Source organism: Argopecten irradians, chromosome 10, assembly GCF_041381155.1.
Source record: "Argopecten irradians isolate NY chromosome 10, Ai_NY, whole genome shotgun sequence".
Lineage (NCBI taxonomy): Eukaryota > Metazoa > Mollusca > Bivalvia > Pectinida > Pectinidae > Argopecten > Argopecten irradians.
In genome coordinates this window covers 28740275-28766459 of record NC_091143.1, presented here as the reverse complement: position 1 = coordinate 28766459, position 26185 = coordinate 28740275, and the positions used below count along the sequence as shown (strand labels likewise).

The 26185-nt window shown below is 33.6% G+C and overlaps 2 protein-coding genes across 2 annotated transcripts; both read right to left on the bottom strand.

Annotated features, from left to right (window-relative positions):
• Positions 1-771: 771 nt before the first annotated feature.
• LOC138333574 (TELO2-interacting protein 2-like) lies at positions 772-4427 on the bottom strand. Its single transcript, XM_069282034.1, has one exon. The coding sequence runs from the start codon at positions 4254-4256 to the stop codon at positions 2706-2708; it is 1551 nt and encodes a 516-aa protein (XP_069138135.1). The 5' UTR covers positions 4257-4427; the 3' UTR covers positions 772-2705.
• Positions 4428-7817: 3390 nt separating this feature from the next.
• On the bottom strand, positions 7818-23825 carry LOC138333573 (mortality factor 4-like protein 1). The gene is made up of 14 exons (XM_069282033.1): positions 23692-23825; positions 22356-22402; positions 20756-20823; positions 20345-20431; positions 19653-19984; positions 19159-19280; positions 17263-17370; positions 16639-16797; positions 16175-16276; positions 15477-15565; positions 15090-15189; positions 14261-14330; positions 9648-9732; positions 7818-9142 (listed from the first exon to the last, which is right to left on the bottom strand). Exons 1-14 carry the CDS (start codon positions 23717-23719, stop codon positions 9055-9057), a joined length of 1485 nt encoding a protein of 494 aa, XP_069138134.1. The 5' UTR covers positions 23720-23825; the 3' UTR covers positions 7818-9054.
• Between the last annotated feature and the right edge of the window lie 2360 nt (positions 23826-26185).

Below are 26185 nucleotides of genomic sequence, written 5' to 3'. Positions count from 1 at the left end.
ATACAAGATGGCCGCCACAGCCGCCATCTTGAAAACACATTTTGAACTTCTTCTCAAGTTCTACCGGTGCGATTTGGCTGAAACTTGCATGAAATGATCCTGACATGGTCCCGACAAAAGTGTTGTTATTTTTCGGGTCGATCCGAAATTCAAGATGGCCGCCACAGCCGCCATCTTGAAAACACATTTTGAACTTCTTCTCAAGTTCTACCGGTGCGATTTGGCTGAAACTGGCATGAAATGATCCTGATATGGCCCGACAAAGTGTTCTTATTTTTCGGGTCGATCCGTAATCCAAGATAGCCGCCAAAGCCGTCATCTTGAAAATACATTTTGAACTTCTCAAGTTCTACCAGTGCGATTTGGCTGAAACTTGCATGAAATGATCCTGACATGGTCCTGACAAAGTGTTGTTATTTTTCGGGTCAATCGGAAAACCAAGATGGCCGCCACAGCCGCCATCTTTAAAACACAATTTTGAACTTCTTCTCAAGTTGTGCGATTTGGCTGAAACTTGCATGAAATGATCCTGACATGGTCCCGACAAAGTGTTGTTACATCTCTGGTTGATCCCAAATCGAAGATGGCTACCATGACACTATATCTAATTAACTTCCTACATGTTAAGGCCCTTTGGCCTCTTGCTTGAAAGAAAATTTGTTGAAAGAAATTGAAAATGATCCTGACACGGTCCTGACAAAGTGACACCATATGAAATTAAATTTACTATTGCCAAGGTAGTCAGATGACCGTTAAGGCCCTTTGGGCCTCTTGTTTTGGATGTTTTAGTAATCAGCTAAGTTTTTACTTTCGTTTGTCATGGTGTCGGAAAATTCGGACAAACTTGATTACAGATTTCTTACTCAATTAATTGGTCAAACACCTCAAACCAACGATACTCGACGAACTCCATTAATCGGAACACCACTACAATTTAGAAGCCCACTACCTTTCCGATACAAAAAATTTAGGTTTCTGAAAAACAAAAATAATGTAAGGTAATGTATATTGATGGTCTAGGATGAGGTTACAACACGAAATAAAATGCAAGATTACCTCTGTAGAACAAAATATTGCAGTCAAAATACCGTAATTAAAACAAGAGGCCCAAGGGCCTTAACGATCATCTGACTATCTTGGCAATAATCACATAGGAAATTAATTAGATATAGTGTCATGGTAGCCATCTTCGATTTGTGATCATCCAGAGATGTAACAACACTTTGTCGGGAACATTTCAGGATTATTTCATGCAAGTTTCAGCCAAATTGTACCAACAGAACTTGAGAAGAAGTTCAAAATATGTTTTCAAGATGGTGGCTGTGGCGGCCATCTTGGATTTCGGATTGAACCTAAAAATAACACCACTTAGTCAGGACCAATCCAGGATAATTTCATACAAGTTTCAGCCAAATCGCACAGGTAGAACTTGAGAAGAAATTCAAAATATTTTTTCAAGATGGCGGCTGTGGCGGGCATCTTGGATTTCAAATCGACCTGAAAAATAACATCACTTGTTGGGACCATGCCAGGATAGTTTCATTCAAGTTTCAAAAATAACATCATTTGTTGGGACCATGCCAGGATAGTTTCATTCAAGTTTCAGCCGAATCCCACTGGTAGAACTTGAAAGTGTTTTCAAGATGGCGGCTGTGGCAACTATCTTGGATTAAGGAATCGACACGAAAAATAACAACACTTTGTCGGGACCACGTCAGGATCAATTCATGTAAGTTTCAGCGAAATCGCACCGGTAGAAGTTGAGAAGAAGTTCAAAATGTGTTTTCAAGATGGCAGCTTGGATTTCGGATAAACCCGATAAATAACAACACTTTGTCTGGATCATGTTAGGATCATTGTAAGTTTCAGCCAAATCGCACTGGTAGAACTGGAATAGAAGTTCAAAATGTGAAAAATTTACGCACGCGGACGACGACGGACGAAACATGATGACTATAGGTCAGATGACCTAATAATTGGTTAGTATATGTTCATTGGGAGTAGTGGAATGTACCCAGCAATTTGTAATGACAGGTTGGTCAACAAACATTATTAATTCTTAATGGCACTAAATACAAAATTGCAAAGATAGATTAATGACAATTGGCATGGGAGGCATTTAATGCAGTTCTCCTATCTATGGTAAACCAACTAAATTTTGCAATGAGTATACAAAATCATACATTTAGTATGTCTAAGGACATTTTTGCAGCAACTCAATTTCACAATCTAGAATTCTAGATTTCTAGTACTTTACCATTTTTCTTAGCATTTCCGCATAAATTTATTTCCAAAATTTATGATTATACTCCAGGGGTTACCTATCACTTACAATCTCTACACCCATATGGACTATATATATATAGCTATCTCATAATGAAATTGGAAGTAACTGAACAGAACAGGTAATTTAGTCCTTTGATGTACATTTAAAAAGCTGTATAACAGTAAACTGCAGTGGTTGACTATTTGGTTTTGAAGTTAATTAGGTGCCGCTCTCCCTGTATTTTTCAAAAGAAATTTGCAGGCCTGTGATTGCAGGTTCAGATTTTTCCCTCTGAGCTGCCTTCAGTTTTACTATGAGATAGTCTATGGGTATAGAGATCGTAGGTGATCGGAACCCCTGGATTATCATGGATGTAATCACCAATGAAAAACACAAAATTTAATGTGCACCCAATAATAAGCTGGTTTACACAAGTCCATCACTGTTTACATGCAAATGTTGTTACATCTGTTTCTGCCACTTGTTTACAAACTTCTCTACATAGATCCGGAACACCAACACAATCTAAAGGCTGTAATTGACTGACAACTTCCTGTGAATCCAGACACTTCAGCATCACAAGTGATTCCTTAATACCTGTCACAAGTCGTCCTTTAACTTCCTCAGAGATCGTTAAGCTGTCCAGGGACAAATCACACAAACATTTGACCAACATTTTCAAAATGATGTCCATGTAACAAGGGACTCTGGGCCAACAGTATCGGATGACTTTCTGCAACAACTCAATCATGTGAAACCTAGCCTCTTCATAAGGACCGTCGGATATCTCAAGAAAATTTCCGATCACTTTAATTGTGTGTTCAAGGTAACGAACGGTTGATATCTCCATTACTTCCACAAAACTGTGGAGATACTGTGAATATATCCTTCTCAGATTTAAGATGTTTTCCCCTTCTGCATTTTGAAGAAGTTGTTGATATATTTCCTCAAACTTTGTCACTGGTCGAGACGTAGCTACTTTTGGAGTACCTTTTTCTACAACTTTCAATATACTCAATAAAGCTGGAATTATTTTGGCTAAAAGTTCTGGTTCCCTTGTGTACACTTGATGCTTCAGTGCCTCTAGAATTACCTCCCCTCTGCCATACCATCGCAACTCCTCCGCAGACACATTGTTTATGATATGCATTAAACAATCCACTCCACTGACTTTGTTTTCCACCATGTAGTCATCTGTGAACAGCAGAGCAGGCGGTAATACACTTTCCAAAAATTGACTTAAAACGGGAAATGATGTTTGATTTAAACACCAGATGAACACAGATTTAGCCCCAGGATTTTTCTTCCATGTTTCTCTTTGTAATTTCAACTTCAGTAATTGAAAGATTTTGTATAGCACCATTGTTTCAGTCCTCTTAATTTCATCACCAAGCACCAAGTGGTATTGTAAGAGTTTTGAATTTTCACATACATCTAAAACATTTTGTAAACACTTAAACAGATGTTCTGCTGATTTTATCGAACTTTCTGTTGTCCACAGCCTTTCCTCTATATGCTCCAGTGCAAGCATTACTACAATAGGACAGGAAGAGAAAATAAACTTCGTAACCCCGGGTTGTGTGTCCCTCAAATCTCTCAACCGGACAAATAAAGCTATTACAAATGAAATTATTTTCTCTGCGTGAGACGCAACATAGGGAAAATCATTCTCGTCAAAAGCATAGTGTTCTTTGTCGTAGAATGTTGGTACAAACACGGAACTGACAATTTCCTGAATTTTTTTGTGTAAACAGGATGTACCGTCTTGCTGTTGAATGCTGTCGATTAGCCATTCATCTGTGCATTCTTTGATGAGACATGTAGCTATTTCCACGTGAGAACTAAGGTCTGACTTCTTCTTAAATTGTCTAAGGAATTTAAGAACATCCTGGAGTGTGTAACGTGACCAAAGTTTTGAGAAATCGTGTCTACTTTCACTTTGACCGTTGGTCTTACGGAACCCGTCAAACAACGCTTTCAATCCTTCCATCGATGCATAAAAGAAACTAAATCACTAAGTTCAACATAAATATCGTACTTCACCAGTTCAGTGATGAAATACTTCTTATAATCGCGCATAACGGACCACAAAGTTTGCGTCAAATGACAACGACATGGCACATGGACGGCGCCATTTCTGGGAGATTGCAAAATAAAAACCGAGACGGAAAATGTTTCCGTGAATCCGGATATCATATTTTATTACCCAACCCTGTGCCTTCGACATTATATGTGCATATAAAGCATACACAATTAAGTATATGTACAGAGCTTAAATAAAATATGTTTGAATAGAAGAAATTTAACAAAATTTTGTTTTCAACTTTTGTTTTTAGCAAGAGAATGATCGATTTATTGATTTATCTACCACAGAATATTGTAAATGTGGGCACAGTGTATAACTTTGAAATATTGCTTGACAATTACTGGAAGTGTTGGTTTCAAAATCTAACCAACATGTATGTATTATGCAAATGTATGAATAGTCTTCTGTAGCCATTGCTGTTTACCGGAATTGAAGTAGCTAATTATTTATATATATTAATTGATATGGATATAAAGGCTTACAGCCTGAACCCATTACATATCGTAATAAACTTCATTTTAACTGTTTCTGAATGGTTACTAAGTAATTGAACTGTACTAATGTACAATTTATTCATTCATTTACATCAGAGACATCTGTTTACATTTATTTATTTATTTTTTCACTATTTTGTCATTTTTAGTAGAAACATTATAAGGTTGTAAGTTTCTGATAATTTGCCATGCGTCTAGACAAAAAATGTAAATAAAACATTTTGTTCAAAATATAAATTCTAGCAGTTCAACGTATACAGTAGGCCTAGTAGTCTACATGAACTATTAAAAAAGATGATTGAGATCAAAATTCAAAGTAAGGGTTTTCGAACTTGATTTTTGAAAATATTTTTGCGTCATGGAGATAGAACAAACCATAGAACGATCTAGAATGTATCATTATCGTTTGTTATATATCTATATACTGTGGATGGTATAAAAGTGATATAGATTCTAAATGTAAAACAAGAGCTGTTGGAGAACAGCAAAGCTCGCCTATTCAGAAGAAGTTGATGTTCAAGTATTCACTATTTAAACATGGAAATATGACAAATTAACAGACTAAAAAAAAAACCTAAAGGGCCCCAAATGGGTTGTATTATCACGTTCAGCATCCATACACATTAGGAAATAAAATCATGAACATTTATGATGACTTAAGCTTAAACATATAGACAAAATAGAAACTTGCTCAAAAACTTTAACGTGAAATGGGACGCCAACGCTGACGCCGACGCCGACGCCGGGGTGGCAACATTAGCTCCCCCCACAGGGACCTGGCACGATTTTTTTAAACTAACAGTGTACATATATTTATATTATAGTATCAAGGGTATGAACTCGGCAGTCGAGGAAAACGGACCTATTTTTTTAAAACCATGATTATTTTAATAAATGGGTTATATACAGTATTGACGGATATCTTACCTTAAAGAGAAATAATTTATCTTTCCATTGAGTGCTTGATGAACAAAATTGGCCAAGTATTGACGAAGTTATGGCTTGATGAATCGAGAAATTTACGAAAAATATATGCTAGGTAGACATTTCCCTGTCCGGTCGAAATGTCGTCTCGGCTCTAATGGGCACCTCAAAAACCAAGCCAAAACCATAAAATCTACGCTTGTGGTGGTAAACAGTGCCCATAACTGTGTTCATCCACAACCTCCTTTGGAGGTGTCATGACCCGTACTTTGTAGAAACTCCATTTAAACATCGTGTAGCTCACTTACTTTAACCGTCACCGCCATGTTCATTTGTTTTTCGGAACGCTTCTCGAGTTTACTTACAAGCACAACATTACATAATTTGCATAATGTAGTCAAGATATGTAAAGTCGAGAAGCGTTCCGAAAAACAAATGAACATGGCGGTGACGGTTAAAGTAAGTGAGCTACACGATGTTTAAATGGAGTTTCTACAAAGTACGGGTCATGACACCTCCAAAGGAGATTGTGGATGAACACAGTTATGAGTACTGTTTACCACCACAAGCGTAGATTTTGTGATTTTGGCTTGGTTTTTGAGGTGCCCATTAGAGCCGAGACGACATTTCGACCGGACAGGGAAATGTCTACCTAGCATATTTTTCGTAAATTTCCCGATTCATCAAGCCATAACTTCGTCAATACTTGGCCAATTTTGTTCATCAAGCACTCAATGGAAAGATAAATTATTTCTCTTTAAGGTAAGATATCCGTCAATGTTGTATATAACCCATTTATTAAAATGATCCATATACATGTATATGTACAATGTATAGTGGTTTATAACGTTTCTGGTAACAATTTGACGTCAAACTGAAGCCTAAAGCTGCTAACTTTTTAGCTCGCCTATTCGAAGAATAGGGGGAGCCACAGGGACCTGGCACGAAAATTTTTTAACCAATAGTATACATATATATATTATAGTATCAAGGGTATGAACTCGGCGGTCGAGAAAAAACGGACTTATTTTTTTAAAACCATGATTACCTCCCCTTAATTAGCTGGCCAACCCAAGGGTAGATCAATTGAGGTTCTGTAGTATACAGTAACGTTCTCAATGACTTCTGCAATGGCCAGTCGGAATCCAATGCTTGGCTGAATTAAATCTCTGATATTTCAGGTTGTACAAATAGCCAGGACAGCTGTTACTTGTGGACGCTCGAGGGGCGAGACAAAAGGGACCAATTTGGCTTTACAATGCATATTCATATTGAAATTAAACAAATTGTCTTGTTGGTCAGGTAGCATGGTTCATATATAACTACGTATTAAGTTGTGGTTTCAAAGTTCGAGTTTGTATACTGTATGGGTTCATCTGCAAGGTACTGACAGCTAGCCTGTGTTTTTTTTCTCAGGGCATCCCAGCTTTCCTCCACAAAACATACCCAACACATCCTTAAATGACCCTTGCAGTTAAACTAATCAAACACAATCAAGCTGCCCAAATGGTTACATTGACTCCTTGGGGTCTTGGGAGAGAGTAAAGGGACCAACTTTGCTGTTTTGATATACATTTGTACACAATATATACCACAAATTCTCTGAAGCTAAACAGTCAAGCTATCGATATTGCCTGTATCAAACAGGAACAGATTGGAATAAAGACTGAACTAAGGACTGCATGGTGATCAAAGTAAAAAAAGTGGTGGGGTGACCTCTACTCTAATTCAAACTCAAGTCTATATATAAGAAATACACCGTATTGCATACATGTGCCGTCATTCTCGATATATAATGTAAACATATATACAAATATTAGGGCTTTTTTTCCCAATAGCCAATTTTCACTAAAATATCATTGCTATATAAGTATAGCAATTATTACGAAGGCTTGAATTCGTCACTTATCTAACCTGTTCAAAGTTAATTCTGTGCAGAAATTGTGTCAAAAGAACTACTGTAGGATTAAAGCTTTTGTAAATGTCTTGAATGTAATGCATTAAAAAATTGTGATTATGGAATAAATTAAATAGAATGCCAGATATCTGTCATATTGTTTTTTATTCATCATTTATCTTTCACAAATGTATAATATTCAAGCTACATACATGTACATCATAAAGTCAAGATTAGCAATGGTGATAGCATATGTAACTTTATCTATGAAACAGCTGATGATGAAATGTACAAATAAAAAAGGTTTCATGTTAACATACCATACATGTACATGGGTGTTTTCCCAGAATTATCTCTACACCAGTACTGTCACTTCTTAAGTTAGAGTTCATGACAATGAGGACGAACTGCACAAATAAGTCTCGTTTTTCATGTTTCTAACTATGATGTGTACCTAGTACACCATAAAATGAACACATAGTAGGTACATAAACTGTACAATAGACCTGTTTTACTTTACAATGGTACATGTGTAATGGATTTATAGCATTACAGATTTCACACAACCAAACAAAATACTAGACACCCATCACATCAGTGACTTATTCCTCCCTGAAGACATATTAAGATTCTTCTAAGTCAACAGACTTAACAAGTACATTATGAAATTTTAGGAATGGAGTTGACTTTGTGCATTAATTTGATCCTTCATATGATATCTATGTGAATCTTAGATTTGTACATGTATTACACAGACAAAATGAATTTATCTGAAAAGAGCTTGATCTGAAGTTCACCTGAAAATGACCTGGAATTGAAGTCAATTTTACACGAAGAAAACTTCAGTTCAAATTCAGCTGAATTTCAGGTCAGTGCTTCACCTGAATTGATCTTTTCAGTAAATTTTACCAGAAACTGACCTGCATGAATTGAACTGAAAATGTTTGCCTACATAGTAAAATTGTTACACTGAATGTTATATCAACTATTTTTGACAGCAGAATAGAAATTCAGTAAACAAAGAAAATTTGAGAATCAAAGTCAATGCAAATTATAGTGTATAATACAAGCTATACTCTATAAGTTTGGAGGAAATAAAGTTTTAAGTGTCATTTTCATGATTTGATATTATTTTACACAACTAAAGTTTTGCACAATTCGAAAAAATGTTTTAAAGGCCCATATTCATCTACAATAGCTGTAAAACTGGACCTGTATACAAAATTAAACCTTTGATCATAATGTCATTTGAAAGAAATTTCAAACAGCTTAAAAATTCCAGAAGTGACTCCACTGACACATTTAAAACAAAGTCTCCCCTGGATCACGATTCTAGCCTCCGTCACAAAATAAAAACATGGAAATTAAATTGCAAGTCCAAAAGTCTTCATAAAATTGCTTTACGATGGTAGTCAGGAGGTGCTACGATGAAATCATTCATGTTCAGCAGGACCGCCGAGTTTTTCTGCATGTACCTGGAAAAGAAAGAAGAAAATTAATGAAAAGTGTGATCATGATAAATTCCATTTGTTAATTTCTTTAATAAACAATTACAGAGAGGAAATAACAGTTTAATTGAAATATCACTGAATGACACAATTGAAATCATAGACAATTTAACAAAACACAAGTTGACCAATGTATACATGATGTCATGATCATAATACATGTACAAAACCAGTAATGGTATATCTTTGCCATACACACGTGATGATTGAAATGATCTTTTAAATTTTCCCATAATCAGATTATTCGGTTTTAATATATTGCAGAAATACCTCACTTCAATATGCATGTGGGCATGTACATGTATCTGTGACATAATTCAAAATAATTGTGAGGTAAACACACACCTTTTTCTCTGAAAAGTGTGATGTTATGCTTGCAAACATGTGACATCATAATCGATACCAACCTGTAAGAGTAGATAACTCTGTAATACACAAATACAGAATTTACAGATGATGATCAAGAACTTACCTCAGGAAATCCTGTAGGTTGGTAAGTAGAAGTTGGATGCTTTTCTCGTCCAGAGAGGTGTAGGCCAGCATACCACCAAGTTTTACTGTTGGAAGGGGAATCAAATCAACTTTAGTAAATAACAGGTAAAGATGGAAAAATCAATCATTAAATTGCCCACACATACAGCTACACATGTAAAACTGTCACCAAATCAGCAGATGCCCACATATTCGTACATCAAGCTTAAAGCAGATAACCATTATTTCCCCCCTTCATTTCATTTGAATGTTTACTCATTCGCCCTAAAATTCCATCATGGACCAGTCTAGCCTTTGATTTAGAAGAGTCTAAATATGTCTTCATGGGTGAATGTGTTACGTAAACAACTGTAAGGACTTGTCAATAAGACTTGAAATACAATATACCTAGGATAACTGCCATTTTATGGCAAAGCATATAAACACTTGCACCATTAATATCGTTTTTTTCAATGTAGATGTCTTTCCCCCATATTCTAAGAAATACTATTCAATTTACCATACAGAAATAAGTTTGTCTGGATTAAATGCAGGATTAAATATTGTTAAGATATTAGATATTAAAAGTGCTTCTGGTCACATGTAACATTATGTAATAATATTTTCATTGCAAATACCAATTATTATTATCTTATTAATAATATTCCTTGTTTCCATGAGAGCAACATGCTTAATAATATTGCTGTAACATTAAAATGAGCTTAAACCTCACATACAATCTACTGATGAATTATGACAACTTATCAAGTCTCAAGACCAATTAATGTTACACTTTCTTACTATCTAAACTGAAATTAGAAAATGTAAATATTCTGTAACTCATAACTAAAAAGAATGAAATTTTAAAGAACTCATTTAGAAACAAACACAAAATAAAACTTTTTTTAATGCAATTAAAGCCAATATTGGAAATAATTGAATCTTTTTCTATTGAAATTCAATTTGGGATGGCTTCACTTACGGAAAAATCGAACTGATTAAACATAGGTATTTAAGACTTAACATACGTTTTATCTTGCATATCTTGTTCCGAATAATCATATTAGTTACAAGTATATCAGTCAATGCTATGTATCCTGAAAGAATAGCTAAAAGTGCCCTGTTAATGAATGCTGCTTAAAAAATGTCTTTCTTTTCCATCGAGTGTCGTGTTCTTGGAAGCCAAGGTGACCGATTGGTCAAGATGTCCCGGTGCCCCGCATGCTATCACAAGCCCTCCACCAGTACGTCTAGGTTGCGAGTTTGAATCTCATGTTGGGCAGTCGCCAGGTACTGAACATTGGTCAGTAGTTATTTTCTGGGTGCTCCAGCTTTCCTCCACTTATAAATCTGGCATGACCTTAAATGACCTTGGCTGTTAATAGGACGTTAAACTAAGCCCTGCCCATTTGAAATCCTAGCTGGGATACTGACAGAACTATTTACCCTACTTTTCTTCATTTATATTTTTATTTAAATCTCTACTTTTCTTCATTTATATTTTTATTTAAATCTCTACTTTTCTTCATTTATATTTTTATTTAAATCTCTACTTTTCTTCATTTATATTTTTATTTAAATCTCTACTTTTCTTCATTTATATTTTTATTTAAATCTCTACTTTTCTTCATTTATATTTTTATTTAAATCTCTACTTTTCTTCATTTATATTTTTATCTAAATCTCTACTTTTCTTCATTTATATTTTTATCTAAATCTCTACTTTTCTTCATTTATATTTTTATTTAAATCTCTACTTTTCTTCATTTATATTTTTATCTAAATCTCTATTTTTCTTCATTTATATTTTTATCTAAATCTCTACTTTTCTTCATTTATATTTTTATTTAAATCTCTACTTTTCTTCATTTATATTTTTATTTAAATCTCTACTTTTCTTCATTTATATTTTTATTTAAATCTCTACTTTTCTTCATTTATATTTTTATCTAAATCTCTACTTTTCTTCATTTATATTTTTATCTAAATCTCTACTTTTCTTCATTTATATTTTTATTTAAATCTCTACTTTTCTTCATTTATATTTTTATCTAAATCTCTATTTTTCTTCATTTATATTTTTATCTAAATCTCTACTTTTCTTCATTTATATTTTTATTTAAATCTCTACTTTTCTTCATTTATATTTTTACTTAAATCTCTACTTTTCTTCATTTATATTTTTATTTAAATCTCTACTTTTCTTCATTTATATTTTTATCTAAATCTCTATTTTTCTTCATTTATATTTTTATCTAAATCTCTACTTTTCTTCATTTATATTTTTATTTAAATCTCTACTTTTCTTCATTTATATTTTTATTTAAATCTCTACTTTTCTTCATTTATATTTTTATTTAAATTTCTACTTTTCTTCATTTATATTTTTACTTAAATCTCTACTTTTCTTCATTTATATTTTTATTTAAATCTCTACTTTTCTTCATTTATATTTTTATCTAAATCTCTACTTTTCTTCATTTATATTTTTATCTAAATCTCTACTTTTCTTCATTTATATTTTTATTTAAATCTCTACTTTTCTTCATTTATATTTTTATCTAAATCTCTACTTTTCTTCATTTATATTTTTATCTAAATCTCTACTTTTCTTCATTTATATTTTTATCTAAATCTCTACTTTTCTTCATTTATATTTTTATTTCAATCTTTGTCATTATTATTTTATTCAAACAGATAGATACTATTATACAGATATAAACCAATTAGTAAAGTATATGTATGCTAATATGTCATAAGTGTTTCAGTGGTTTTTATACATGTGTACAGGGCATTATTATCAGATGTGGTAAGTTATAATCTACTTCTATTTTACATATACTGCGTTTGCCATAGTAAGTGCCCCATCCTAGAATTGCCCCAGAGCACTTTCTGTAAGAGCAATAAAACTATACATGTAACCCCTTTTCATTTTTATACTACATCTTCATGCACCCAAATAAAGAATCCCATCCCAACCAAGTTGAAAAGAGAGATGTTACACCATCATAATTTGACAATCCAGTTACTTATCTCTATACATAATAACCAGGTGTAAAATTGTGTATATCTTAAACTAAAGGAGTTGATCTGAAAAATTTCAAAGTTCAAGGAGTTGATCTGAAAAATTTCAAAGTTCCACCAGGAAGTAACAAATTTTACACTGAGATACCCAAATGATGTTGGTGAAGCATAATTTAATTTACCGTCGATAAGTCCCACATTCCAGTGATTACAACGTCATATTTTGATGTGATTTTTTAAATGTCTTACTCCTTGGGAAGTGGTACTAATCCAAAGTCAATCGCACTTTACCCCAGTGTTTTTCTTACTCAATATTTTCGCGGGCTTGTACCTTTTCCATTTGAAAAAACTTACATAGTAATTTTCTTGAAATATGTATATTTTAGAGAGTTTTTCCTTATTTGGGATTATATTTTGATGAAATTGGGAAAATACAGCAAAATTTCTCTAGGGAAAGGGGCTTTTATTCAGCCTAAAATTTACCTAAAAAAATCACTGTATCCCCATGAAATTTCTGTATTATCACGGTAACTCACACTTTGAGGACATGTGTACAGTTACAATTTCGAATTGAAAATCAATGTTAATTATTAGTAAGAAAGATATGATTAGAGACAAGATTAATAAATATAATGTGACCAGAAAAGGAGGAAAATTAACATGTCCTTGCTAAGTATACTCTACTGTGCTCTACCTTGAAAGGCAACTGAAAGAACACAGCAGAAGGAATCAGTATTTTTCAATATTCAGATTAAAATATCAATGAATATGAAAACTCATTTGACTTCATATGGAGAACAAGCTATTGACAATGGATCAGGAGTTAGAGTTTCGACTTTAGATAAAACTTCAAAAATATCTTGTGAGGAAAAAGTGCCAGACTATGACCATAGGTTGGTGGTTCCTCTCTGAGTACTCCAGATTTTTCCACTTCCTTAACCTGGGCACATCCTTAAATGACCCTGGCATAAGGGTGTATAATACACCAGAAGTCCTGAGTACAAACATTAGCACAAGCCAAAGGTACAAAACAAGTCAATTAAAAGTTGTATGTGCCATAATGGGTGAAAATGTTAACATGCTGTATATTTCTTCTGTTATCTATTTAAAACCATAGGTTAGATGAATTAATCTCTGAAAATCATTTAAAAGGACAGAAAAAAAACCATTACAATGCCTTATAAACACAAAATACAACACAGAATTTATGCACAGTAAGATTCTTGAAACACCTGCATAAATCAATTTACAATTACTCACAACACTGAAAAAATGTGAAATAAAATTGTAGATCAAGACTATATAATAGCTTCGTGGTCTGACCATTTTCAGCTCTCATTTTACTTCTAAAATTAAAAGCTTAGCATTGTAAGTATTGTTGTTATCAAAATATTGGTAACTTTTGGGGGTACATAACATATCAAAAGCTCTTCTTGATTTCTAAGTATGAACGTTATGGCACATATAACTTTAACAAAAGATTATTTTTCATGATGTTTTTTAAACAAATTTATAAATGAGTTAATACTGCTTTTATTGTTGTTTTGTATTACAAAATAAATGGTTTAATATTTACATGAACCAACTTACCAAAGAGACGTAACAGATGAACGGCTCCATATATACTGGACATGGGTTTGTCAGAGTGTTCTTTTACTATCTGTAACATTCACAAACCATACTTTATACATAGATGGACAACGTATATCCTAGAATGATGGATATATTCAAAACAAATTTTATATGAGATCCATAAGAATTCCTTAGGGATATGGGTACCTTCTGTATAAGGATTTTGTCATGAAGTAAATAAGGATTTTGTCAAACTTATACAGATTTGATAGTTTTGGTCTTATGCCCAGGCAATCGAAATAAGGCTCCAAAAAGGGATGGGCGCTTATAGGGATATGGGCGCTTATTGGGTTGAATTTTGGCAACTAAAATATTAGCAAGGCACGATTGTAGTCTGTAATGTTTGAATATCTGGTACACATGTATCACTCACTTTCAATGTTATTTATACGAACAATTGACAGTTAGAGGTCAAACTCAGCGAGACAATGATAAATTTGGGGTTATTAATTATTCAAGTTCAGTGAACTTGTCAATGAATATGAAATACAAGTTCTACTAGAAACTGAAGAATACTTTTGGATATTACAAATTAAAGGTCTTCTATTGAAATGAGTCAGAAATCACAGTATAACCAGTCTTCAATTCAACTTAAGTCTGTACTTTGAATCACAGCTTGATTGTGCACTGGACAATGCTTTTTAAGACAACAAAAAAAACTCCGTCATAATGTTGTAATAATGACCAGGAGCAAAGGCAGCACAATAATAGTCATGCACCTCTTCACTTCCCTAATTTTATGATGACTATGCTTTGATTAAAGACACTACAGACTTTGTGTACTCACCTCACCATACTGCGGCCTTTCAAACTTGTAGAGGAGTTGTGTACCAAGCATGGCATTGAAATACTCTCGGATTCCTTGGGTAACCTCAATAATACCATCTCTGAAAACACAGGTTATTCATATTCTATTTTATAAACAAATAATAAATTTTCCTTTGTTTTCATACATATTAAATCTGAAAAAAAAATCTGTAATGCTCATTATTCTTAAATATTGACAAATGTGCAAACATTTTTCCCAGTGAATAAGTATTAAAGAAAAAATCGCGAAAAAAATTTCTCTCTACAAAATTACCATAATTCATCTTCAATAAGTCGCCGCAAGCAATAAGCCCTCTCCTTATTTTCTGATTCTGTCTACACAATATACTGAACAGTGAAGACTTACTTGTTACAGTTATTGCCCTTGGTCGTCTTGCTTTTAACATATTCATCCAGAATATTATCAACGGTGGATTTACAGGGCAGGGATACCAACTATGAATGAGAAAAGAATAAGTATAAAACATTTGCTTCTTATAGAGGATCTCACTTGGCTGTAGAATAAAAATTTTCAATTTATCTCAACAAGCTGGTATGTTATGAGCCTTTCAAGGAATGGTTTATTGAATAATCCAAAGTTTTATCAACAATTAATTTAAATAAAATATCATTGTTTAAATACAAAATCATACAAATTTTCAAGAGCATTAATTAATATATGCTGTTAAATTACATTACAAAAGCCTAAAAGACACAAAAGTATCATTTATCATTTCACAAGCAGAAAACTAAAATCTTCTATTAAACAAGAATTACAATGAAGAGGTTGTAACTTAAAATAAACTTTATTTCATTTTTTTGTAAAATAATTGCAAGTTAAACAACTTATCATAAATCATTTTTGATGACCTAGATGTAATCATGTGAGAGGTCTTAAGAATGGGTAAAAACTGAAAAGCCCAGAGAAAATCCATGTGATTGGGCAGGTGATCATGTTCATGACGAGGATCAAACCCCGGCTGGCTCGATGAAAGACAAAAGGCTAAACCACTACACCACCTGATCACTGTAATTTTACATTATAATACTGTAAACAACATTCACCTGCTTTTGCCGCGTTATCAGATCCCAATCGTCAACTAATAATGGCTTTAATTCATCAGGTATCTTTAGTTTAACTTCAACTTTGGCAAGGTAAGCTTCTTCCTGTAAAACACACACACATGTAATATAAATAACGCTTCATTTTCAATTTCACATTATTCTTAGATGGGAACTGGTTTTTTATTCAGCAAAACTGCATATATAACCGATAGATTGACCTATTTTTTCTTTTCCAGTTTTTTGCACATATAAATGTAGTATTCTGTTGAATCAAAGAGACCAAAGCAAGTTTTCTTCTAAAATTGTCTTAGAGAGGTAGTAAATGTATGCAAATCAGTTTATAGGTTTTATTTATTTGTTCAAATAAGCTTAAATCTATTTCAATTCTTCTAAAAGTTTGAATTGATCTGAAAGTGTTTTCAAGATGTTGAAAATTTCTTTGAATAAAATTTTAAAAGCTTTACCGATTCCACGACAGGCTCCACAGCAGCCCCTCTAGTTCGCTTCCGCTTTTGATCAGCTGTTGTGGGCGTGGCAGCTGATCCCAACGTTGGCGTTACAGCGGCCGCTGTCGTTGTAGGGATGAGGGACGCAACAGGTGCTGCAGTCTCAGGTGTTGGTGTCTAGTATTAACAGAAACAAATTATCTATTGTAAAACCAATTATTTTGCGGTGAAAGTAACTATTGAGTGTTTCAGTGGCGATAAGTAATTGTGAAAATATATTGCCGCAAAAATGTTTTAATAGAACCAAAGAGAAAGAGGTTTCAAAGAGGTCTCCAATGCTAAATTAAATTGTCATGAAAAAGTTGTTAGGCATGAAAATGCAAAATTAAGTCCTCACAAAAACAAGTTGGTTTATATGTTTACTGTATACTTAGAAATGGTTACAAAACTTCTCAAGTTGATATGGTTCAGTTTTGTCTAAGTCTTCTTCCGTATTACCAACCAGTCACTTTAGGATTGGTGGATCCAGAGATTTTGTCCCAGATGACCTAAAAACAATGTTCTCTGCCAAAGAAAAATCATTTCTATTTTGTTTTTCTAGAATGCTTTTAAAAAAACCTGGCTAATCAATTACACACTTACCGACACAGGAGTTTGATCAGAAGGTGTTTCTGCTCGCATACGTTTTCGTTTCTGCTGGTCTGTATTAGAGGAAGTAGGAGTGGCTGTTGATGGCTCCGACGTTGGTGTCTATGTGAATACAAATCAATACAGATTTAATAATTTATCACCAGAGGCTATGTATTGCAGTAGTATTTCTCAACTGTTTAATTCAGTAACTATAATCAAATTCTTTACTTCAGCTAAAGCATTTTTTTCTAGTTTGCAATCTAACAGCTAACAAGACCGGGTATTGCAGGAATAGAATCAACTGATATAAAACTATCCTTTTTAGTAGAAGACACTTTTTTGCAAATAAAACAGATTTTCATTCATATTAATCAGTGATCTACGTGCGCCTCCTGCGTCTAGTACGCAGGAAAATCAAGAAGGACGCACTTGTTTTAACAATGCACGTCCGTTGGACACACAACATTTTTAGATGATGGTTACATTAAATACATGTTTCTTACTCTATGTAAAATGAAATAAAATTGATGTAAGAAAATGCTAAATTGTCTGGTGAGTGTCCGCTTTGTTCGAGCACACATTACAGCCCTACGATAATGAGTTCATTGATTTGGAAACAACCTGTACTATTTTTAGCACCGTCCTGTATAAGCGCTACGCTGATTGGCTGTCGATGTCAGCAACCAGCCAACCGCCCAACAGCTCTGTAACTTTAGTAGTTGATGTTGTTGACATACGAAAAATATGCCTCCCAAAAAATTGGAGTTAGAAAAGGGGCAGAAAATTTTGTTTGAGTCAATCACGCCTCATCCCGATGACAGAGATGAAGGGAAAGAAGCAACAGAAAGGGAACCAGCATCAAATGAACCCTTTCGGAAATGAGAACCTTTAAATAACAAATGGTTATCTCTGTTCTCGTGGTTGAAGTATGACAGTGAGAAAAACTTTAAGTTCTATAACATCTGTACCGAAAACAGGAAAGTAAACAGCATGACAAAAAATAGGAGTTCAAATGTTGATATGCACGATATATGCAGTGATTTATTTAAAATGGTACTTTTTGTTAAAAAAAATGTTTAAAATAGTGACAATTTCTGAAGCATAAAAAACTTCTTGAAAATGCTAAAAATGCACGATTTTGCATCTTCGATTTCAATTTTTTTTCTAGGGGAGGACTCCCCCCACCACATCCTGGGACCCACGATTCTAAAAATCATGGGTCCTGAAAACCCTTAATGCTAAAACCTAGATTGAAAACTGATTGATGTAGCAAACTTGACCCCATTTAATCCCTACTTAATCAGGCCCCAGGAGTCAGCCCACATGGCATTTGCACGATTTTGAATTCCTACACTGCAAAGAAGATGCATGACGAATATTAGTAATATTCATTGTACAGTTTTAAAACAAGAAATCATTCATATAATATAGCCAAACTGACCCTTTTACACCATCAGTCAGGCTCTTGGGGGGAAAGCAAGTCCAACAATTTCTACATGCTTTATTATTTTTCCTGTACGTGGTTTCAAAGAAGTTCTATAAACCGTTTATATTCGTGTAAATATACAATATGTCACATCTTCGGTATTTTCAAGATAAGATGCAAATACATAAAGCAATCAAAGGCTCATACTAGCAATCTGCACATATATATACATTTTATACAATTACTCACGAAAAAATTTAATTCATGGTAGAGCTCTCTTGCAAAATTGCAAAAAAATTGTATCTCGCTGAAACAAAGTGATTTATAGTAGTTTATATCAATACAAACAGAACCAAAGGCCTGTGGTCAAAATGACCCTTTTTGGCCCCAACTCTCACACCCCCTGAGAGTTATCAGTCCACCCATTTGTACAGTTTTGCATACAAAACTATAATTTTCCTCCCTGATATTTTTAGTCTTACCGATTCTGCCACTACATCAGATTTTGCTCTTTTACGTTTCAGATCAGCAGCAGGTGTGTCTGTACTAGTAGCCTCCTGTTTACTGGACGATGTACTGGACTGAGAACTGCTGGACGAGCCTCCTGTATGAGTAAGTTTTAAAACAATGTAAACAGAATACAGTACAATAGCCATTGATCAATAGGTGGATCAAATTCTAATATGAGACGGACATAACCATCTGGTCAAGTCAATCATAAAACACAGAACACACAACAAATCCAAGTCAAAGTCAATACTGGTTAATATTTTTGAAAATGTTTTTTTTACAAAGATATTGAACATGGTAACTGCCTGTTATGGTGGCAGAATCTTGGGCTACATATTTACAATATATTGTGATGCAGTCTTAGACTAATAATTAACAAAGATTATGCTAAATAAATCTAACAACTTTATTATTTTTTTTGTTAAATCTGATATCTTATCAACATATATCAATGATAGAACATTACCTCTTTGTTTGGAACCCTTTTCAATAGTTGGAGTTTCTGATCGTTCTTTATCTCTTTCTTTGTCTTTTTCCTTCTCTCGCTCTTTGTCTCTATCTTTTTCTTTTTTGTCTTTTTCCTTATCCTTATCTTTTTTATCCTTCTCTTTGTCCTTTTCTTTTCTGTCCCTTTCTCTGTCCTTTTCTTTTTCCTTCTTTTCCTTTTCTTTCTTATCTTTGTCTTTTTCTTTTTCTTTCTGCTTACTAGAATCTTTGTCTTTATCAGTTTCTTTTTCTTTTTCCTTTTCTTTTTCTTTTTCTTGCTTTCTTGAATAAGCCCTTGCCTGTCTCCGTTGCCTAAAAAATTAAAATTTGATTCACAATTTGGTACAGGAGATCATAAAACAGCTTTGCTAGTAATTGGAGCATTTTTTTTCAAGAAATCAAGACCATGACACTTGTTGGGTACAATATACAGTAAAACATGGACAAAACTTTCATAAGGAAGTGACTTGACCTAGGTCAGCACTTTTTCAAGAAATCATGGCCAGGACACTTGTTGAGTCTGATATACAGTAAAACATGGACATCGGTTAAAAGGAATTTCTGGGAACTAAAAAATAATTTTGTTATAAGCATTGTTCATTATTACACCTAATGCAGATATCTTATAGGAGCCTTGTAAATTAATATAATCAACATTGTGAATGTTCTTACTGATGAGCTTTGTGTAACTCTCTCTGCTTCATCACGCCCGCATCGTTACATTTCAGTACTCGGCTCTCTGGTACCCATTCATCCCAACTGCAAAATCATGGCAACATAGACATGGTTAAAGTTTTTAGCTTGAGGAAAATCATTTATTACAATCATAAAATATTTTTATACGAAAGATTCCAATATCGATGTATCTACCAATACACACACAAGTGTTAAGATGAATTCTTAAGTTTTTTTCCTTTGACTTAAATAGATATCAAAGATATGATAATTATTATTTATATCACAAAAATGAAGTGTGATGGTTTTACTCAAACTGAAATATAATGATTAATATGCCTTTGTACAATGGTCATTAGATTTTGTGTGCTTTCCAAAAGATATATCAAATGTGTGCCATAGACTTACTTTTTGTTCCAGCCGTTGTAATGGATAAAGTATCGCACCTTGTTGTCTTTGGTTTCATGTTTCACACACTAAAATAGAAAGCAATAGATACTGTATAATAATTATTTGCATGTATGTATCAAAACTTGAACAACATAATAATGCTTAGGCAATCTAATTCAAATTAGTCACAATTTGTCATTATAGAAATCAAAAAACTAAATCTTGTTTTTAAGATATATTGATGCATACCTAGTAACAAGTTACATTTCCATGCATACATCCCAGTTGCTTATAATTACATTTTGATAATTATCCTCATGCAATTTTTAAGGCCTTAACGGTCATCTGACTTCCTCAAGGCAAAAGTCAAATAGGAAATTATTTAGATATGGTGTCATGGTAACCATCTTCGATTTTGGATCAAACAGAGATGTAACAAAACTTATCAGGATCATTTCATACAAGTTTCAGCTAAATCGCAAAGGTAGTACATGAGAAGAAGTTCCAAATGTATTTTCAAGATGGTGGCTGTGGTGGCCACCTTGGATTTCGGATCAACCCGAAAAATAATAACACTTTAATTTGTTGGGACTAAGTCAGGACCATTTCATACAATTTTCAGCTAAACACACTGGTAGAACTTGAGAAGAAGTTCAAAATGTGTTTTCAAGATGGCAGTTGTGGCGACCATTTTAGATTTCGGATCGACCCGAAAAATAACAACACTTGGTGGGGATCATGTCAGAATTATTTCAGGGAAGTTTCAGCCAAATTGCAGTGGTAGAACTGAAGAAGTTCAAGATGTGAAAAGTTATGTTATTTTAAGATGTGACGCTTGCATTTCAAATATTAACTACATACCTGACATATTTGATAGTGCTTTAAGGTAATACAGCAGTTCTAGGTGCCAGGGCAACCATTTTTATTATACATAAATTATGCAAAATGTGAAAATTTCATCAAAATTGACCTTGTTTATGCAGTTTTTCATCTAGTAATTATAATTAACATAGAGCGCATTCTAGAACAAATTTTATATTTCTCAAAATGATGTACATGTATTCTTCGTGTCTGCTAATTCCTTTAATATATCAAGTTTGTTCTAGGTTGTGTTCTATTGCTTTAAAAGAAAAACTGTCAAAAAATAAGCCAAAATTGACCAAATTTTCAAATTTGCATAATTTATGCAAAGTTACCATGGTTATATAGGAAAAACATACTTTCTGTCAACAAAAATATCATTAAGTTTTTATCAGAGGCGTATTCAATATTTCAAACGCAGCAACTTAATTTCTAAATACTTAATTTGAAAATTGGTAGATCTAGGGGCCAAAAAGAGCCATTACCTAATACCATATCGAGTCCTTTACCATATACATCAATATATAGTGATATGCTCGCCTTGTAGCTTTGCACTAGGGGGTCGGAATTTCCCTTTAACTCATGCAGTCGGTAGACTAATAATTATAATATGTGTGCATTGAAGGTAGTAACCTAGAAGGTTAAAACCTGCTTCACATGCATCTAATAATCTTATGTCAACAACGCTATAAATTTACCATATTGTGACCTAATTATTACCCCCATCCTTTAAAATTCTTAAAAAGAAAATTCAAACCTTTGCTTCATAAAGAAGAGGTCCATGAAAACAGAGAACTTTTTCTCCTGAAATGCAAAATAAAGTATATAAAAACATGTTAAGATGATATGCATTTAATTATATAAACAATTAACTGGCTTTACCCAAAAATGTTGATAACATTTTGACTTCTAAGAATTACATTATTATATTATATAGACAATGTAAATTAAAAATAAGCAGGGTTTCTTTAATCGAAAATTGATAAATAAAATTAATGCTTAATGTTAAACATGTAAGTGCTATTTTTTGCATTTGAAATTTATCAAAAAGGATGCACAGGATGAGATGACTGACGAGCTGAATACAGAATTGTCACCATGGCCACTGCACATCCTGGCTCCGATTTCTCGAAACAAAAGTGCAGACTTAAGTCAAAACTTAAGTTTTTTCTCGTTATGTAACTTATATGAAAACTTTACACTTAAGTCAGTTTTGGACTTAAGTTTAATGTTTCGAGAAATCTGAGCCAGATCTATACTTAGAGCTATTTTTTCTGTTTTACTCTGTACTATATAAACAGGTTGGGGACACTCTCATTTATGCAGGATAATCCTCATTTGAGCAACAGACCTTTATTTGAGAGATAAATTTGTTGCGCAAATGCAGGATTATATGTGAAATGAAAATGGATAAAGTTGTTTTAAAAATTTGCCATATAAAAATAGCCATATAACTGAATGAAGGCTATGGTTTTGTGTTAGAACTATTTAATTCTATGATCTCACTTTGTCCTAAAGGGAAAATTTATTATCAGGGAAATTTAGTGCAAATGTCGTGGTTGATTGAGTTTAACATGTGTTCTATTTTTAGCCCCATAGTAAGGTCATAGAGGTAATTTTGTTTGCGACTTCTACAAACATTTGAGCAATAATATTGAAAGTTGTATTAGTGATGTTGCCATGTAAAATTATGAAGCCCTTTTTGATAAAAATGTTTAAAACAACTTTATCCGTTTTCATTTCACAGAATCCTGCATTTGCGTAACAAAAATAAAAATTATCCATCAAATTACTCAAATGTAGGACTATCGTGTATAACCCGAGTGTCCCCAACCAGAAACATTCATGTCTCTGCCCCAACCTGATGCAAGGATAAGCGATCGTCAGATGAACTAGACTTAGTTTAGCCTTAAAATTAGGTGCCTACATCGATCATTGTTGTGATTAACGTTATATTCTGACTAACGTTATTTACTTATGCTTACTGTATTTACACATTTGATGATTATTTTGACAAATTTTGAAGACGGAATAATCGATACATCGAAAAGGATAAACGTCAATAGTCGGAATTTCTTAATTATTATACAAACCTTCCACAAATTTCATTTTTGGTGGCATCGTTTTGTTGAAAAATATATCCCGCGAAACCGGAAAGGGCTATTACTCTCTAATCAACGAACCGAAAGTACTAAGGATTTTCCGGAAATTATTATACTCGAGGTAAACGTTTGCTATATTATAATACAAGACTTAGGCCGTTATCGTTTATTCGGAACAACCGGTTCGACCGTTGGTTAAAGTAATTATTTCAAGTATAAATCCTGACGGACCTGCAGTTTTTGATACAGGCCTCTGAAGGCTTTACATCAGTATTACGTAAGCACGTAGTAAGTTTTACGTGAGCACGTAAAAGAAAAATTATATTTCACCTTACTTTATATTTCACCTTATTTTTTGTCTTACATTAAAAAAAACATTTTTCGTCCTACATAAAAAAATATTTTTCACCATACATAAAAAATATTTCTTGTCTTACACAAACTGTTTTACGTGCTCACGTAATAAGTTTTACGAGAGCACGTAAAAGAAAAAAATATTTTTCACCCTACATAAAATCTTTTTTTGTATATATGTTTCTTGGTCTAGGAAAGAAATACAACCGCCAATACACAAGCAATGAAAAAAACATCCCTCTATACAATAAAACTCAAATGAAATAAAAAGAATTTTTGTTTTTTATTTACTGCATACTTTCTTTCATCACGATTTTATGCACATATGGTGATCGGGTGCACGTGGTAAAGGCTAATGGTTAAGCCGCTCGAGGCTTTCACCTAGTCGGCTGGGGTTCGATCCCCGGCATGGCCGCGGAAAAGTTAGTGGTCACCCGCCCGATCATTTGGTTTTTTTTCGGGCACTTCGGTTTCCTTTCACACTAAGACCCCTCGCGTGCTTATCCGCCATATTTGCAATCGATGTAAAATAAATAAAGTTACTTATTTATCTAATGCACCTATATCAACATTAAAATGATAACCGTACGTCATAAGAAAAAAAACCCTGCTCTTCGCAACCACATAATTATTGGTGTGTGGACAGTTAGATTTCGTCATAGACGTATGTACCTTATTTATGAATATGACGATGCAGAAAACCTGTTCAACAACTACCTTTTAAAAGTGTATTTTTTAAAGTCCGCAATCGATGCATAACGTTACGCGAGAGATATTTTTATAACGCATTTGTGCCAGGTAAATGCAAATTAAGTGTTATGAATATGATTTTAAAAATATTTTTGAGTATAAACTTTATTTCGTTTCTTTATATCAGCACACACTCCAATGTTTCTTACAATAAAACTGAGACAGTATATGAGATTAAACACGTAAAGCTCAATATACACTGTAGCAACGGCCGTAATTTTCATATTCACGAATCAAAAACAGTTTTTGATACAACCATAATTTAACAATATTTGAGAATTACAATACTTAGAATGCGCAGGTGTTAAATTCATACCTAAATAAAATAGTTTTGTATATTGTTCTATCGTAAGAAAATAGGGCATTAGAATTGTACCTGCTGCCCCTATTGCATGATCGTAAAAGGCGACTAAATTTAGGATCTTATCTTTTCTCTTCTTCCTAACTGACTTTATCTTTCCTAATGCCTCCCTTGGCACCGCCTCACTTTTGGCCTTGAGTTGAGCGTTCGCCCCTGTGAGGAAGGCTCTGGGTTCTGTCCCCTAGCCGAGACACACCAAAGTCTTTAAAAGTGGTAGTTTCTACTCCTGCTTAGCGCTCAGCATACAGGGAGTGGGACGACTGGTTGGCCCGTTGTCAGTATAATGTGACCGGGTGGGGTGTGTTGCTTGGTGTCTTCGGCGGCATGCTTCAGTGATATAGCACTATAAAAAGGGCAACAGTTCCACTATACAAGAAGACACTACATGAATATACCGCAGTCTCCCAAAGCACGCACCTCGCACAACATACACGCAACACACCGCATACATGGGAGGCCGTCCTTACATGACCATAGCTGTTAATAGGACGTTAATTAATCAAACAAACAAACAAACAAACCAGGACAAAAAATCAACAGGATCGAGACTACATTCACCCTAATATTACAGAAAACATAATTTTATGATTTTTTCGATTTTCGGTCAGCAAATTTGCAGGGATGGTATATTTCAAGCTCAAATATCTCAAAAAGTAGTTCGAGAACACCCATTTATCTTTATAGATTTGAAATCTACATGAAAAATGCAAGAAAATAAGACCTGTTAGAAAAAAATGACATGAGTTTTCCCAAAAGTATGGAGCTACCTTAATAACAGTGATATTAGTATTTCTAAAGTGGTTTCTGCAGGTAAGTTTCCATCTACACATACATCAGACATAAAAACAAGAATTTTACAGGGCATAAATTCTGCGTTGTACTTTATATCTATAAGGCATCATACGTTTGTCTGTCCAATTAAATGATTTTCACAGCTTAATTCATCAAACCTGATAGTTTTCAATAGATTAATGAAGAAAAAATAACTGTCAAAAGTTTCGCCCAGTTAATTATGGCATC